At 42.2% G+C, this 16,705-nt stretch overlaps 1 protein-coding gene across 3 annotated transcripts in view; it reads right to left on the minus strand.

Moving 5' to 3' along the window:
- LOC124711301 (bifunctional 3'-phosphoadenosine 5'-phosphosulfate synthase) overlaps positions 1-16,705 on the minus strand; it is a 342,281-nt gene that overhangs the window by 259,957 nt on the left and 65,619 nt on the right. Inside the window, exon 2 of one of the 3 annotated variants that reach the window (XM_047241305.1) lies at positions 4,203-4,295. The exons of the other annotated variants lie outside the window; for them this stretch is intronic. Coding sequence (XP_047097261.1) covers positions 4,203-4,295 — 93 coding nt within the window. The remainder of the gene's footprint in view (positions 1-4,202; positions 4,296-16,705) is intronic. 3 annotated transcript variants of the gene reach the window in all.

Below are 16,705 nucleotides of genomic sequence, written 5' to 3' on the forward strand. Positions count from 1 at the left end.
AGGTGTTGTGGCGGGTGACGTCATACGTGTGCCGTGCATTAGTTTGTTTTGCTTGGCGGTTCTAATATTATCAGATAAAGCTGTGTTTGTAGTTTGTACTGGGTTTGTAGAAGGCGTTGTGCGTCGCGAAGATGTGGATGTATTTAAAGTCTACAAGTTTAACCGCTTGTACAGAACATACCGATCTTATGCTCCTAATGAGCCAGAGCTTAAATATTATTTTCTTCTTTTGTTTAGCATATTGCCCGTAGTTGCTTTGCAATTATTTAATTATTTAAGGTATTGTAAGGCGCTCTCTGCTGATACAAGAAAATGCGTATTTTTGTCAGCAAACGGGTTTCGTTTCACTGAAATAAAACATCTTCAATGGCCCGTAATGAAAGATATTTACAATTTCGCTCGCTTTCTAGATCGAAAAACAGTTCGTTACTATTACTTACTATTTTTTCTGCTTGGTTTTCGCTCACATCACGAAATGCACGCTTTTAAGGAATTCCTTCGTTTGGCGGCGTCGATTCTGGCCTAATCTCACACTGCTTTGCAGAACTACGGACTGATTTTAGTGAAACACAACACACTTTAGCACTACTACCGTTTGTATCTTTCTTGGCACACGATACATATTTAGCCAGAAAGATGGTTCAAATGATCTAAGCACTATGGGACTTAACATCTGAGGTCATCAGTCCCCTAGACTTAGAACTACTTAAATCTAACTAACACACGTCCATGCCCGAGGCAGGATTCGAACCTGCGACCGTAGCAGCAGCGCGGATCCGGACTGAAGCGCCTAGAACCTCTCGGCCACAGCGGCCGGCCCAGAAAGATGCAAACGAACAGTAGTGGTGCTGCATTGTCTTTCGCATCCTCCTCCTGTTGGTCGAAGATGGAGCAGAACTCGTTATATGAACCTACAGTTATGCCTTTAGCAAGCAGTTTCAACTCAGGCTCATGGGACACAGGCGCATACAAGCGCTCGACAGAGCGCTCGAGGGCAGGAGCAGATATAATATAGGCTGTCAGCCAGGTAAACCCATTACCGTATGTAACTCATTCTATGAAGATTGCTTCTGCAAAGTTTTGCGAAAGTGAAGTGGAGTGCGAAAAAAACCCGCAAATGCAGCAAAAGAAGAAGCGGGTACGTAAAAGCCAAAAAACGCGCGAAACAGGAAAGGACAGCCAAATTTTTTTCGACTTCAACCTCAGCTACAACAAGACAAAAAGGTGTGACGTCGGAAAATATATAAAAAAACGAAGAATAAACACCAACGACCAGTGAAGACGGATTGCAAATATAAGTGAAATGCCTCTCGTGAGAACCACTCTTCAACTGCAGTAAGCTTAAGACGAAAGAAAAGGAGTAATATTGATATATGAGAGCCGCTGCGGGAGATGGCCATACAAACAAAAATTTTAATGATTCTTCTCTTTAGTCATCTGTCTTCCCCTTTAATTGCCAGATTTAATAGTTCCGGATGTCTCGTTCACTGATAAAGTTTTTGTACGGACTGCTTTCGTTACTTAAATATACTAACACCTCCTCTTGCAGATTCTATTGACAGAATCTTTTCCTTTTTGAAAATTACAAGTAAAACGCTTCTATACAGGGTGCTACAGGTGTAAGGGCGGATATTTCTATAGATGACTGAGGACAGTGTACTGAACATTACATCAGTATTTACTAATAATTATATCTATTACAAGTAGTATGTTTTTAGGTTGGTTAATACCTCCATGTATGTGTGGCACAAGCAAGCCATTAATGTTTATTTTCCTCTGGTAGCGGTTCAGGCATTGTAGTATGGACACATGGACGCAAAACGGACACTCTAAACTGACAGACGAAGTCCACTTCGTGGCACAGTTACGATCGTGCAGAAAAATTCGGTTACTAACTATGCGGTATGTTTGTGGGCAGATTATTAGATGGAGAAAACAAGACAACTAACGCACTGAAGTGGGTATACGAGGTGTGATCAAGAAGTAACGGGAATCTAATTTCGCGGGCTTGTATATCCGATTTTCGATTTTTTTCATCTTGTTGGTACATATGTTCCTGATGTATGTCTGCATTTTCAGCTGTTTTGAATACTTAGTTTGTTGTTGACAGTCGAAAAAGTTATACGTATTTTCGAATGCTCTGCGAATTATTACTTTCGAAAAAGATGGATAAAAAATCTGCACTAAAATTTCCTTGAGAAATGGAATAAAGTGCAGCACCGCATTCGAAAAGTTGACTGTGGATTTTGGCGAATTTACTCTAAGACAAGAGTTTATGAGTGGTATAAACATTTCAGAGTCGAGATGTTGAAGATGATAACCTGAGCGACCCGATGACACTGTAGAAGAAGTAAAGAAAATGGTTACGGAAAATTGTCGAATCACCATCAAAGAGAATTCTGATGATATCGGCATATCCTTTGGTTCGTGCAAGGAATTTTTTCCGATGTTTTGGTCACGAAACGTGTAGCAGCGAAGTTTATTCCGAACCTGTTGAACTTCGACCAAAACGGCGTCGCGTAGCCATCGTTCAGAAATTGGTGAATGAAATCGAGAATCATCTAGAACTTCTAAATAAGGTTATAACATGATACCGAAACCAGACCTAATCGTCCCAATGGAAACTGCCTGAAGAGCCAAGACCGAAAATAATTCGACAAATTCGAACACATGTGAAGGTTCTTATCTTTGCTTTCTTCGACTACAATGGGATAGTGCATCGTGAGTTACTACCCTATGGTCATACGTCCAATAAGGAATATTACCTGGAAGTTATGCGCCGTTTGCGTGAAGCAATCCGAAGAAAACGACCAGAATTATAGCAAAACCGCTAGTGGAAATATCGTCGTTCACACCTCAATGTTTGTTCTACATCTACATCTACGTGATTACTCTGCTATTCAAAATAAAGTACCTGGCACAGGGTTCAATGAACCACCTTCAAGCTGTCTCTCTACCGTTCCACTCTCGAACGGCGCGCGGGAAAAACGAGCACTTAAATTTTTCTGTGCGAGCCCTGATTTCACGTATTTTATCGTGATGATCATCTCTCCCTGTGTAGGTGGGTGCCAACAAAATGTTTTCGCAATCGGAAGAGAAAACTAGTGATTGAAATTTCATGAAAAGATCCCGTCGCAACGAAAAACGTCTTTGTTTAAATTATTGCCACTCCAATTCACGTAGCATGTCGGTGGCACCATTACCAATATTTCGCGATAATACAAAAACGAACCGCCCTTATTTGAGCTTTTTCGATGTCATCCGTCAGTACCACCTGATGCGGATCCCACACCGCACAGCAATACTCCAGAATAGTGCGGACAAGTGTGGTGTAAGTAGCCTCTTTAGTAGACCTCTTGCACCTTGTAAGTGTCCCGCTAATTAATCGCAGTCTTTGGTTTGCTCTACCCACAACATTATCAATGTGATCGTTCCAATTTAGGTTACTTGTTATTGTAATTCCTAAGTATGTAGTTAAATTTACAGCCCTCAGATTTGTGTGACTTACCGCGTAATCGAAATTTAACGGATTGCTTTTAGTATACATGTGCATAACTTCACACTTTTCTTTATTCATATTCAATTACGACTTTTCGCACCATATAGATATCTTATCTAAATCATTTTGCAATTAGTTTTGGTCATATGATGACTTTCTGGCGGTAAATGACAGCATATCTGCAAACAATCTGATTTTTTGACAAAAAACAAAACCGTTATGTTGCCTCAGCGACCTATTCGCCAGAGATGGTCCCCTGCAACTTCTTTCTGTTCCCTAGGCTGAAGAGAACCATGAAAGGACGTCGTTTTGCCACCACTGATGACATAAAAACAGAATTGCTGAAGGAGCTGAACACCATAACGAAAAGTGGGTTCTAGAAGTGTTTCCAAGGTTGGAAAAAGCGCTGGAACAAGAGTATCATATCTGATGGAGATTACTTTGAAGGGGACAAAGTTGGTGTTGAAGAATAAATAAAGAATCTTTAAGAAAAACAAAAATTCCCATTAATTTTTGATCGCGCTTCGTATATTAAGGTACTAATGATTACAATATGTTTACCTATACCCCCAAACATCCTTGAATTATTGATTTATTGGTTTCCAAGTGCCCTCGTTCCGCAAACTAACGAACACAATAGTAAGAGAAAGCACGCAGAGACAGAGTAGGATAGGATGTGGAGTAAATGAACAACTGGACTGGCCTGTAGAGAGCGTGAAGAGGCGTGCAGAATCCATGTCAGGATGAACGTCCACGCGAGGCGAACCCTCCACCTAAGGCGGTCGATGTCCTCATCCTTCAGGGAAACATGAAACGACAACCAAACCGTTAACCAGCCGCCACCAGAACGGCGAGGACCCAAACCCACCCATCCACCCACCCACCCACCCACCAACACACACACACACACACACACACACACACACACACACACACACACATATTGAACAACATCGGTACAGTATATCTCAACATACTCACCTGATAAAAACACAGTTATCCATAACCATATAGAATGTCAGACCACAATCATTCTTGATAAGAAGTTGCTGTGTCATGGACTTGGCAACATGGAAGACATCACTGTTCGAACATGGGAGATATCAACGCCCTGTCATATCTACCATGGTTGATACAGGTAGCTGAGATTGGAGGATACTGTTCCTCACATTTGGACGTTGTTTCACGATATTTTTGGAAATGTCAGTGGCTTCAAAAACGGAAACCAGTCCATATGCGTTAATACACGGTGTTTATAAATGAATATCGGGGTTTTAACGCTTTATAATATTTATTACATTAAACTTACAGTTACAAATGATATGTCAAATGAAAGAGCAACTCAAATAGTTTTACCAAGAACCTTATAAATGTTCAATGTGAGCACCATTTGTCACACGGCACACATCAAGTTATAGCCGAGTTCTTCCCAAACGTTGACAAGTGTGTCTTCAGTGATTGTAGCAACAGCTGCTTCAATCCGGTTTCTTAATTCAGGGAGGTCTGCTGGTAGCGGAGGCACGTACAAACGATCCTTGATGAAGCCCCAAAGGAAAAAATCGCAGGTCGGGTGAACGTGGAGGCCCTGCAAAGCAAACCCTGTCACTGGGCCCCTTGCGGCCTATCCAGCGCTTGGCTATAGACTTGATGTGTGCCGTGTGACAAATGGTGCTCACATTGAACATTTATAAGGCTCTTGGTAAAACTGTTCGAGTTGCTCTTTCATTTGACATATCATTTATAACTGTAAGTTTGATGTAATAAATATTATAAAGCGTTTAAACCCCGATATTCATTTATAAACACTCTGTACTTCTCCTGAATGTTCCCCACGCAAAGTAGCACAGTCTCAGCTGAGGGAGAGCTGGTAACATACCCCTCTTCAAGATGACGGCCAAATGGCAAACGTCAGTTTTCAGTTACCTACGTATAGCCAATCTGATTCAAAATACCTGTTACCTCGCACAGTCAATCCATTTCCGCCATATTAAATTATTTCCAGAGCATCCCAGAGCCTCCTCCCCTATCACACTGTATCCCAGCGGGGGAAAGATTGTAACAAACTGTGACCACACCCAGAATCGAATCTTATATCTGTGCCTGAATCTGTCAAGTACACGACAAAGTGAATAACTCACAGACAAAACCGGCGTACGACAGCTCTCTCTAAATCCATGGTGGCGGGCAAGATTGTGGTCTCAAGTAGGCAAGGGCCCTTACCATGTCACTCCACAGCTAATGTCCAAACGACGCAATTTTCTTCGGAAAGGATAAACTAGCAGGAAAGGGCCAACGCTGACGCCCTGCAGATCTTTCTCAAGGCGAAGAGATAATTTTTTCCGCGGTTCGGAAAATTCAACCCATTTTCTGTTCGCCTCAAACTCTTTGTTAAAAAGAGTCTAATGTCTGTTGATGACTGATTACTATTCTTTGCTGCGCCGATCGCTGCGCGCTTCCCTTTCAGAACATAAAATCGCAAAAAAATGTTGTCTGATGCAGATAAGATGTTTTCTCTGTAATTTACAAAACAACAAGCGAAAAGATCATTTATTTAGATACGTAAACGTAAGAAACGCCTGGTTAGTTATGAACATAGTGTATTTATTATTTCCCTGGGATTTATAGCAACGAGTTATATTTTTTAAAATACAACATCACTTTTTTCTATGAGGTACCTGTTTAATATTTAAACAACTATGTACAAGTTTAGTTTGGGAGTTAAAATTCAAAGTTCTAATAGTGAATGCAACACAATGTACATAAACTACTGGTGTCATAGAGCGACAAGTTCCATCGAGGTGCTGTTTGAAGAAAACTGGGGTTGTGGGTTCTATAACACAAACTTCATTCTTTAAATATAAGTAGAAAAATAAATTTAGTTGCGTTAAATCGGGGACCGCGCGGGTCATTCCAGAGGACCACGGCTTTCTAACAAGGTTCCAGAAGATCAGTTCTTGCACAAAATCGCGCGCAAAACAGACTGATGACCGCTGTGTGGCATCCACATATGGCCTCTAAGGTCTAGGTATGTTATCAAGGAGAGCACCTAAACAGACGACAATGTTGTTGTTGTTGTGGTCTTCAGTCCTGAGACTGGTTTGATGCAGCTCTCCATGCTACTCTATCCTGTGCAAGCTTCTTCATCTCCGAGTACCTACTGCAACCTACATTCTTCTGAATCTGCTTAGTGTATTCATCTCTTGGTCTCCCTCTACGATTTTTACCCTCCACGCTGCCCTCCAATACTAAACTGGTGATCCCTTGATGCCTCAGAACATGTCCTACCAACCGATCCCTTCTTCTTGTCAAGTTGTGCCACAAACTTCTCTTCTCCCCAATCCTATTCAATACTTCCTCATTAGTTATGTGATCTACCCATCTAATCTTCAGCATTCTTCTGTAGCACCACATTTCGAAAGCTTCTATTCTCTTCTTGTCCAAAGTATTTATCGTCCATGTTTCACTTCCAAACATGGCTACACTCCATACAAATACTTTCAGAAACGACTTCCTGACACTTAAATCTATACTCGCTGTTAAATCGCGATAAATCTCAGCTGTCAAGAGTACCGATGAAGTAGTTCGGACCGATGATGTCACCTCCAAGGATTCCACACCACTCTTCAATGGATCGCCTACTTAGAAGACTGGCTTGATGTACACACCTAGGATTTTCTGTAGCACTGTACTGCATTTTATGACTTGAGTATGATCCGTCGCAAAAGTACATTCTAAGGGGGAAAAAACCGACGCAGCGTGAAGGAATCATCCAAATGAAGCGGAAATCGGTAGGTGCTATGTACATGTACAGACAAACAAACAGTTTCAGATAAAATGGATGATTTATTGAAGAGAAAGAGCTTCACAAATTGAACAAGTCAACAATGCGTCGGTCCACCTCTGGTCCTTAAGCAAGTAGTTGTTTGGCTATGTGTTGATTGACAGAGGTGTAGGATGCCCTCCTGAGGGATATCGTGCCAAATTGTCCAATTGGCGTGTTTGGTCGTCAAAATCCCGAGCTGGTTCGAGGGCCCTGCCCATAACGCCCCAAACGTTCTCAGTTGGGGCCAGTTGCTGGCCAACGTAGCGTTTGGAAAGCACGAATATAGAAAGCAGGAATACAGACTCTTTGCTCATCATCGGGGCTAAGTTCGAAGCGGTACCTGAAGACAGCTCTGTTGCAGCCAATGAAATTCCAGACCGAAGACGTGTTTGGAATGCCTCAGGCAGCGGTAGGATACTAACCTTACCGGCGCCCGCCATACTACCCAACAACCAGGAATGACGGTCTAGGATGAATTTTTTTCTTTTTATAGCAAGACTCGTTTGGTTGTAATCGCGGCATCATTACAGCAAAGTGGTACGTCGATGATATTCTACGCCCTGTTTTGTTGCCCTTTACTGTAAGCCATCCGGGGCTTGCATGTCAGCAAGATAATACCACCCCGCACACGGCGAGAGTTTCTACTGCTGGCCAAACCCTACCTTGCCAGCACGGTCGACGGATCTCTCCCCAACTCGGAACGTTACGAGCATTGTGGCCAGAGCTCTCCATCCAGCTGGAGATTTTGACGATCTAATCCACCAATTGAACAAAATTTGACGCCATATCCCTCAGAACGACATCCAACAACTGTACCAATAAACGTCAAGCCGAATAGCTGCTAGCATAAGGGCCAGAGGTGGATCGACTCGTCACTGACTTGTTCAGTTTGTGAAACTCTTTTTCTTGTACAAATCATCGAATTTTTATGAAACTGTAATCATTCGTTTGTCTACCGATTTCCTTCCCATTCAGGTAATTCCTTCGTGGTGCTTCGTTCTTCTTTTTTTTCCCCTTAGAATACTTATCGCTCACAAAGTCGCATAAACATCACGTCTTCAGTGGGGCAAAGAACACAGAATCTGGATAGTATCTGAGGTGTGCAGTATGGTCCGACGAGTCGCTATTTTGCCTATTTCTAAATGATTCAATGTGTCGAGTGCGGAGGCAGTCCAGTGAAGCGTTTAATCCGCAGTTTTATAGAGCATGTCAAAGATAGCTGTGTAATTTTTTGGGGGTGTTTCGTACAATGACTTTGGAGACAATCCAGGTTGTCAAGAAGCTGGAACTGGATATTTATTTCAGCATTCTTGGCGATCAAGTGTTGGATTTTATTCTACATCGTCATGACGAGTAAACTGCAGACACTTCCATTTCCTAAAATGACATCATTTGTGTTCACAGCGCTGCTCGAATACGTTTCTGGTTTGACGGATCCTGTCGCACCTTAACTGGCCCGCAAAATCACCCAGTCTCGAACCATTTGGAAACGCTCTACGAGACCTAATCATCAATGAGTGGCTTCAGTTCTCCTCTCCGCCAAATCGAGGCCATTATCAAGGCGAGAGATCGTGTTGCGAGGAATTAACTCGATGCCCCTGGGGTTGAGAAATTGTTTATACCGTACGCTTGGGAGGGATTTGAGCTTGGCTTCGGCTCTCGTGCTGCACACACCTTTTCTAATAAAGATCTTTCTATCGAAACAAGCACAGCTGCAGTCCGACTGTAAGCTGTTCAAATGCTGTGTCGGGCTTTTCTACTTCTGTTCCTTGTTTACCTTAGGATACGTGATAATTCTCACGTGAAAAACAAAGCTCACGCAAACGCCACACTTGTCGCTCCTACTTTGATACAGGTGTCTGAGGATGGAACGTGTCTGCTTTAGTGTGTGGCTCCTACGGAACAGCTGCAGGAACATTCACAACCCGACAACTCACAGAGGAGCTGCTGTAACTGGTACTAATTTTATCTGGGCTATTATACCTTACAAAAGCGCTCACAGGCTAAACAAGCACATCATATTCACTTAATACACCACTCCTGACTTTCCAAAGGAAATATACAATCATTTACACTACATTAACACACAACTGATATCAGACTGTACTCCAGGTACCTTTTGTTAATAACTACTCACCTATTATGAGCACGCGATTAATGCAAAAAACTGATACGTCATGTAAAGATGATCTAAAAAATCTGTTGCAACACAGTCCGAATTTACTGTGATTAACGACCCCACTCCTTCACTTTATTATTAAGACTGTGGCGATTTCTTTTCTCCTCTTCGGCAAGATACAAAAAGTAGCAACGAACGAATTGCACATAACAACTTATCGTAATGTTATTTGGTATACAGATGTGATGTTAGCCAGTTTCTTTGATGCTCAAGCTGAATCCTTCGTTTAATGGTGACATGTGTTACTTTGGCGTGCTGAAAAAGCAACGCCTCAGAATTTTTATGTGAAAACTCTCAAAGCCTTTAAATAAAACAAACGTTATTAACATTCTACATCTTTCTTCTTCGTGTATACATACAGGGTGAAAAGTATTTCAACCGACAAATTCTGGGAGGTTGTAGGGGACATCAAAACAAATATTTTTCCCTAATGTCATTTTTTCCTATGAGGATTATTTAAACCGGTGGAGGCCGTATTAAGCTCCTCAGTTGTTAGAGGCCGTATTGCGATCTTCAGTTGTTAGAGGGCGTATTACGCTCTTTAGTTGTAGGCAACTGCTGTCCACCAGTGTAGTAGTGCATTGTCTCTGTTTACTAATGGAGCGAGACACCTGGAGTAAGTACACTAAGGTTGGTGCGTACTACATAGCGCACCACAACGGACGAGCTACACAGCGGGTTTATCAACAACAATATCCTAATCGCCGTATCCCGCATCATACGACCTTTGCTGCTGTGTACTAACGTCTGCGTGAGACCGGGTCATTCAGCAGTTTACCCGGACAGGGATGCCATCGCACGGTAAGAACGCTGCAATTTGAGAAAACTGTCTTGCAGCATGTGGAGCGGGATCCTTCAATCAGCACTCGTGCAATTGCACGTAACATGGGAACGAATCAGACGAATGTAAGAACAGTCCTTCGAGAGCAATTGTTACGTGCATTTCACTTACAGCGTGTCCACAACCTGGAACCAGTTGATTATCCACCCAGAGCACAGTTTTCGCAGTGGTACCTGGAACAGTGTGAAATGCATCCTACATTTCCATCCTCTGTGTTGTTTACCGATGAAGCAACATTCGGGAGTGATGGAGTCTTCAACATGCACAATCCGCATGTTTGGAGTGAGGATAACCCACATGCCACAGTTACTAGCGCTCATTAAGTATAGTTCTTCGTTAATGTGTGGCTCGGTGTTGTTGGGGACTGTGTAATTGGGCAGTATCGGCTACCTAGGCCATTAAATGGCAGGCACTATTACAATTTTCTCGCCAGAGCATTGCCAGAATTGCTGGAAGACGTCCCACCCTACAATACAACGCATGTGGTTCCAACATGACGGGGTGCCGGCACATTTCAGTCGTCGTGTGCGTCGATTCCTGGAACGACAGTTCCCAGAAACGTGGATTGGCAGAGGCCTGCTCGATCCCCAGATGGACTTTTTTGTGTGGGGAGAGATGCGCAACCTTGTTTACGCAACTCCTGTTGCATCAGAAGAGGATCTGGTTGCCCGGGTAGTAGCAGCAGCAGCAGGAACAATTCAGGATACTCCTGGGGTTTTTGCCCGTGTCAGACAGAACATGATCCGACGGTGTAACCTTTGTTTACGTGTCAATGGAGGCGTTATTGAAAATCTACTGTAATTGAAATTGGGTTGTGTTAATGTGTTGTCCCTTGGTCATAAAAAATGGGAAAGTGTTTGTTGGTTTAATTAATTTGCCGCCAGAGAAATCTTCCTCTACCGGTTTTAAATACTCTTCATAGGAAAAAATGACATTAGGGAAAAATATTTGTTTTGAAGTCCCCTACAACCTCCTAGTTTGTCGGTTTAAATACTTTTCACCCTGTATTTGCCGCCCTCTGTCGCTAGACGGCTCCGAATTGTAGCGTATATCTTGGCGGTATGTAACGTAACTTTGCTCGGTGCGTGAGAAGCATCGTGCTGTAATCGAGTCTTGAAATCGAAGACTTCGTTCGTACATGGACCACCCTCTCCTTCAGCAGGACAAGGCCACACCACACACGAGCGCTGCGATATCTGCACCTGTCCAACGCCTTGGGTTCACTGTAATCGATCATCCTTCATACGGTCCACACTCCGTCCCATCCGATTTTCATCTGTTTCCAAAACTTAAGAGGATACCTTCGAGGACTTTACTTTCACAGGGATGAAGCGGTGCAAGTAGATATGAGGTTGTGGCTCTGCCAACAAAGTCAAATATTCTACAGTGACGGAATCAACGAACTGGTCTCTCGTTGGGAGAAATTCGTTCGTCGCCGGTACAACTATATCGAGAAATAACTATGTGGACATGAAGAATAAAGATGTAGAAGTTTAATACCTTTTGATTTATTTTAAAAGGTTTAAGAATTTCCACACAAAAAATTCTGAGTCATTACTTCTCATCATGCCCTTGTAGTTTCAAGGCTGGTGATAGTGTATCTATAACTATACTTAATACTATGTATTGTCTTCTCTCACGCACAGTATGTTGTGTATGTGCTGTGCCAAACACCATTGCTCAAGGAAGAAAGCAGTAGACCTTCAAAAATAATCTTTGACGCACTTTGCAATTCTCAAGGCGACCAAGGTCTTTGAAACGTCAGGTTACATCATAAGCGGTGAAATAAGAATGAAGGGAGGAAGAATAGGATTTAACGTCGCCTCGACGACTAAGTTATCTGAGACGGAGCGAAAGCTCGGAATGTAGAGTGTACATGGGGTGGAAATGGCTATGTTCTTTATAGTTTCAAGAGTCGTAAAGAAAGGATGACACGTACATCTTTCTCAAGTAATTTAATAAAATGGGTCACGATACGCAGTTCATAGTCAACAGCCTGAATCACGAATGCAAAGAGTGTGTTGAAGTTGTGTTGAAAATTAAAGTACCGCACTTGTAACCTGTTCAGTGGTAACAGGTACTGAATTCAGTAGTATGGAACAGACTGTAAATGTACTGGTATTTACATGTGGACTTAGTGAACACTAAAATTTTGAAGATACAATTACTGAAAAAGATTACGAGGACACTCTTCAGACACTCATTTCATCTGGTCTTTGTAGACTATGGGAACAAGAGGATTTACCAACTAGCCCCTTCACACTACGAATGAAGTATCTGGCATATTTATATATTAATTTACTAGAATAGAGGATGAAAACCTGCAGCAAACCAGCTATACTGCTCACACTTCGGGACCGAATTGAAACGGCCTGTTTGATAGTCCCCCCCACCCCCCCCCCCCTACCCAAAAAAAAAAATTAAAAAATCAGCTTCTCTCAAGTAGACGTGCTGTATTCAGAAATTTCTTTAAGAAGGAGGGCATAATTTTAACTATTTATAGTGCATCCAAAAATCTAAGGAATTCGGTTCCAGTTCAGAACTCTGACAACGAGTAATAGCACTGCAATTACTCACAATTTATTCATCTAAATCTATTTCTGAAGCCAACTTACTGCGTGTAAGGAAAGGCACGTGGTGCACCAAGACCCCCATTTCCCTTCTACCACCACCACCACCACCACCACCACCACCACTTGATCCATTCGCGGGTCGCGCACGGGTAAGGACTTGCAATTCACTAATTTTACCGTCATTGTTATTTCATACGGTACATGTGCGACGAAACAACATGTTGGAATTTTCTGGCAGATTAAGGTTGTGTGCCTGATCGGCATTAGAAAGCAAAACCTGGTCCTTTGCGCGACATGTTTAGATTTATTCCGATAATGTACACACGATATTTTTAATTTAGTGACGCTGCTATTTGTTGATAGGAGAATCTGAAGAAAAGTTTCAAAGTGAAGAACATAAGTTGAATCAAGTTGCTACTAGACACGGAATGAGAATACCAACATACAAAACAAAAGTGATGGCATTTCAAGGATTGGAATCCGTAAGGGCCAAAATTATTATAGATGGGCAAAGGATTTAACAAGTAAAAGAGTTTAAATATCTAGGGCGCAATTTTAAATTTACCGACTCAGAATATAAAGGTCTAAAATCGGCCACATTCAGAAATTTCCGAGGACCCATACAGCGTTCACTAAAACATAATGTACGGGAAGAAACATTAATTGGAGCTAAAAAAGTAATAGCCTTGCCTTTACTGTTGTATGTTAACAAAAGCTAGATCCTAATATCGGACGAACTACGACAAATCGAATATCAGAGATGAAGTTCCTCCGCTTCGTAGCAGGATATTCATTACTTTGACCGCAGCAGAAACACCGATATCAGACAAGAACTGACTGTTGAACACATTACAACTATAACTGAAAAATACAGAATGGACTGGAAAGACTAGTCCGACATATCTTCGTTGATCCATTATGGATCGTGGGACGACGGCTGTCATGAACTTCTTGGTGCAATAATTTACCAACAGTCGTATGTATTGTAGAAATTTATTTTATTTTATGAACGTCTATGTGCCACCAGTTTCGGCATTATATTGGTGCCATCTTCAGGCCCCTGTACAATGAGTAGAAGAAATGTACTATAAGACAAACTCTTTTATGCCTTTTATCGTTAATATTGCGGCAGCTGTTTGTCGTACCACACATAATACGACCTAGACCACACATATGTAACTTACGTATTCTGACATGGTTGTCACATTTTCTCGTATTTTAATTTATTTTATTGTCATCTATGTTAGTTAATTATTATATTAAAAAATTCTTCCACTGTTCCACTGGATATACGACGATTGTATGCAGTACATTTGGTGTGTTGCATGGCCTATTACAACTGTGTGGTATGGTTTTATGAATAACAGCGTATACATTGGTAGAGCACTTGCCCGCGAAAGGCAAAGGTCCCGAGTTCGAGTCTCGGTCGCGCACACAGTTTTAATCTGCCAGGAAGTTTCATATCAGCGCACACTCCGCTGCAGAGTGAAAATCTCATTCTGGAAGCATCCCCCAGGCTGTGGCTAAACCATGTCTCCGCTATATCCTTTCTTTCAGGAGTGCTAGTTCTGCAAGGTTCGCAGGAGAGCTTCTGTAAAGTTTGGAAGGTAGGAGACGAGATACTGGCAGAAGTAATGCTGTGAGTACCGGGCGTGAGTCGTGCTTCGGTAGCTCAGTTAGTAGAACACTTGCCCGCGAAAGGCAAAGGTCCCGAGTTCGAGTCTCGGTCGGGCACACAGTTTTAATCTGCCAGGAAGTTTCATATGTGACCTAATGTTACATATTGTTTTAGTGATACACAATATGTCTTTTTGATCCACTTAAATAGTTAACATGATACCTGTCAACTGTGAAGATGGCATCAATATAATGCCGAAACTGATAGCACATAGAAGTTCATAAAATAAAATAAATTTCTACAAGACATACGGCTGTTGGTAAATTATTGCATCAAGTAATCCGACATATGTCTAATAACAGGATAACTAAAGTTGCAATACAATATAACCCAACAGGAAAGAGATCAAGCTGAGTAGCGCAATGGTTAGCACACTGGACTCGCATTCGGGAGGACGACGGCTCATACTCGCGTCCGGCCATATAGATTTAGGTTTTGCTTGTGAGAAAAACTATTTGAGTTGCTCATTTATTTTTTGTACTGTTTGTAATTGTAAGTAGTATGTAATAAATTCTAAAAAGCCTTAAAACCCCGATCTTCATTCTGAAACACACGGTTTAGTTATTCCAATCATTCATACCGGCTATCGTTTTTTACAATACAGAACGTTGCTGTACTACCTTTCGGTGCATAGTGAGACAACAGGAAGCGTGGTCTGCCAAATAAGTTAGTCAAAATCGATTGTATTGTTGCTGAGATGCAGAAGCAACACACAGAATGCAGCTTCCGCTCGTTTCCCAGCGCTACGCCCTGCGACATTCGCAGACGGCCCGCTGTGCTCCACATTAGCGTGTCCTACTTTATCCTCTAGGGCTATCAACGCGGACAAAGGTCAAACTCTGCAGCAAAAACTCCCCGCCACGCCTTAATTGTCTGTAAAGAGATAGAGGAACATCCCATCATGCCACTGCAGATAGCTGTGGGAGGTACAGTTTCTGCCGCCGCAACGGCACTGCAGTAACGCAACCGCGGGCGTCCGCAGAAATTTATCAAAGAGCGGACATGTTAAGACTGCCATTTTTAATATATCTAAATCCGTGAGTCTGAAAAAATACAATACCCTAAGAACTAAATTTAAAAGACTTTGCACGAAAGATATTGTATGTCAGATGGGTATGCACACATTGTTTTTTACGTATCCATCCATAATATCGAAATGATAAGCATGTTTAATAACTATGCATTTTTATATTATTAATATGAATATAAATACTACCGTTTTAATTCACGTATCTGAAGTAGGACCACACTTAGGCGCAGGTGTTATACACAGGCTGCAGCCTATGGGTCTGCAACACAAAAATCTATATGTATTATAAAAATACATGTCTGTATGTGTATTCCACACCTCCTCCTAAACCAGTGGAACTATTTCAACCAAACTCGGTACACATGCTACTTATTCTCTGGAGAGAAGTATTGTGGAGGTAAAAATCACCTCCCACTGGGATGGGATAAAAACGGGGTGACGTAGATGGACAGAGAAAGAGGTGAAGAAGTGAGCGAGAGGGAGAAGAGGGGAGGGATAGAGAGAAGTACGGTGAGGAGCTGGACAGAAAGATGAGAAGAAGGTGACGGGCTGAGAGAGAGGGAGGAGTAAATGAACTGAGAGAGGAGGTAAGGATATACAGAGACGATGGAGGGGAAGATAGCCAAAGCAAGGGGGAAGAGAGGGAGGTGTTGGGAGAGATGAAGAGGGCGAGCGGGCAGGTGGAAAATTAAGTGAGGAGACAAGTGGAAGAGCTATAGGTGTAAGACACGCTTACTACACCTAGCGTTGGAGATGGATATGAGAACGAGGTGACAAGTAAAAAACGTTCTGAAACGACTTGTTGGTATTTCTTTCCTATATATAGTTGACGTGGAATATGTTGCAGCTACGAAGTGCAATTTGTCTATTATTTCAGCTGCTCAGCGTGTGCACCACGTCGCTGAGTAAGCCATTAATTAACTCTGTCAATATGTTTAAGGGCCAAAAATCAGCCACACGGCTGAAAAACTACAGACAAATTAAACATCAGCTCTGCACGCATATGGTGTGAAACAGCATTTACACTACTGGTTTAAAGTTTCCCGATCACCTTTCACAACTATGGATTTCTGGTTAAAACA

Source organism: Schistocerca piceifrons, chromosome 8 (genome assembly GCF_021461385.2).
Source record: "Schistocerca piceifrons isolate TAMUIC-IGC-003096 chromosome 8, iqSchPice1.1, whole genome shotgun sequence".
NCBI lineage: Eukaryota > Metazoa > Arthropoda > Insecta > Orthoptera > Acrididae > Schistocerca > Schistocerca piceifrons.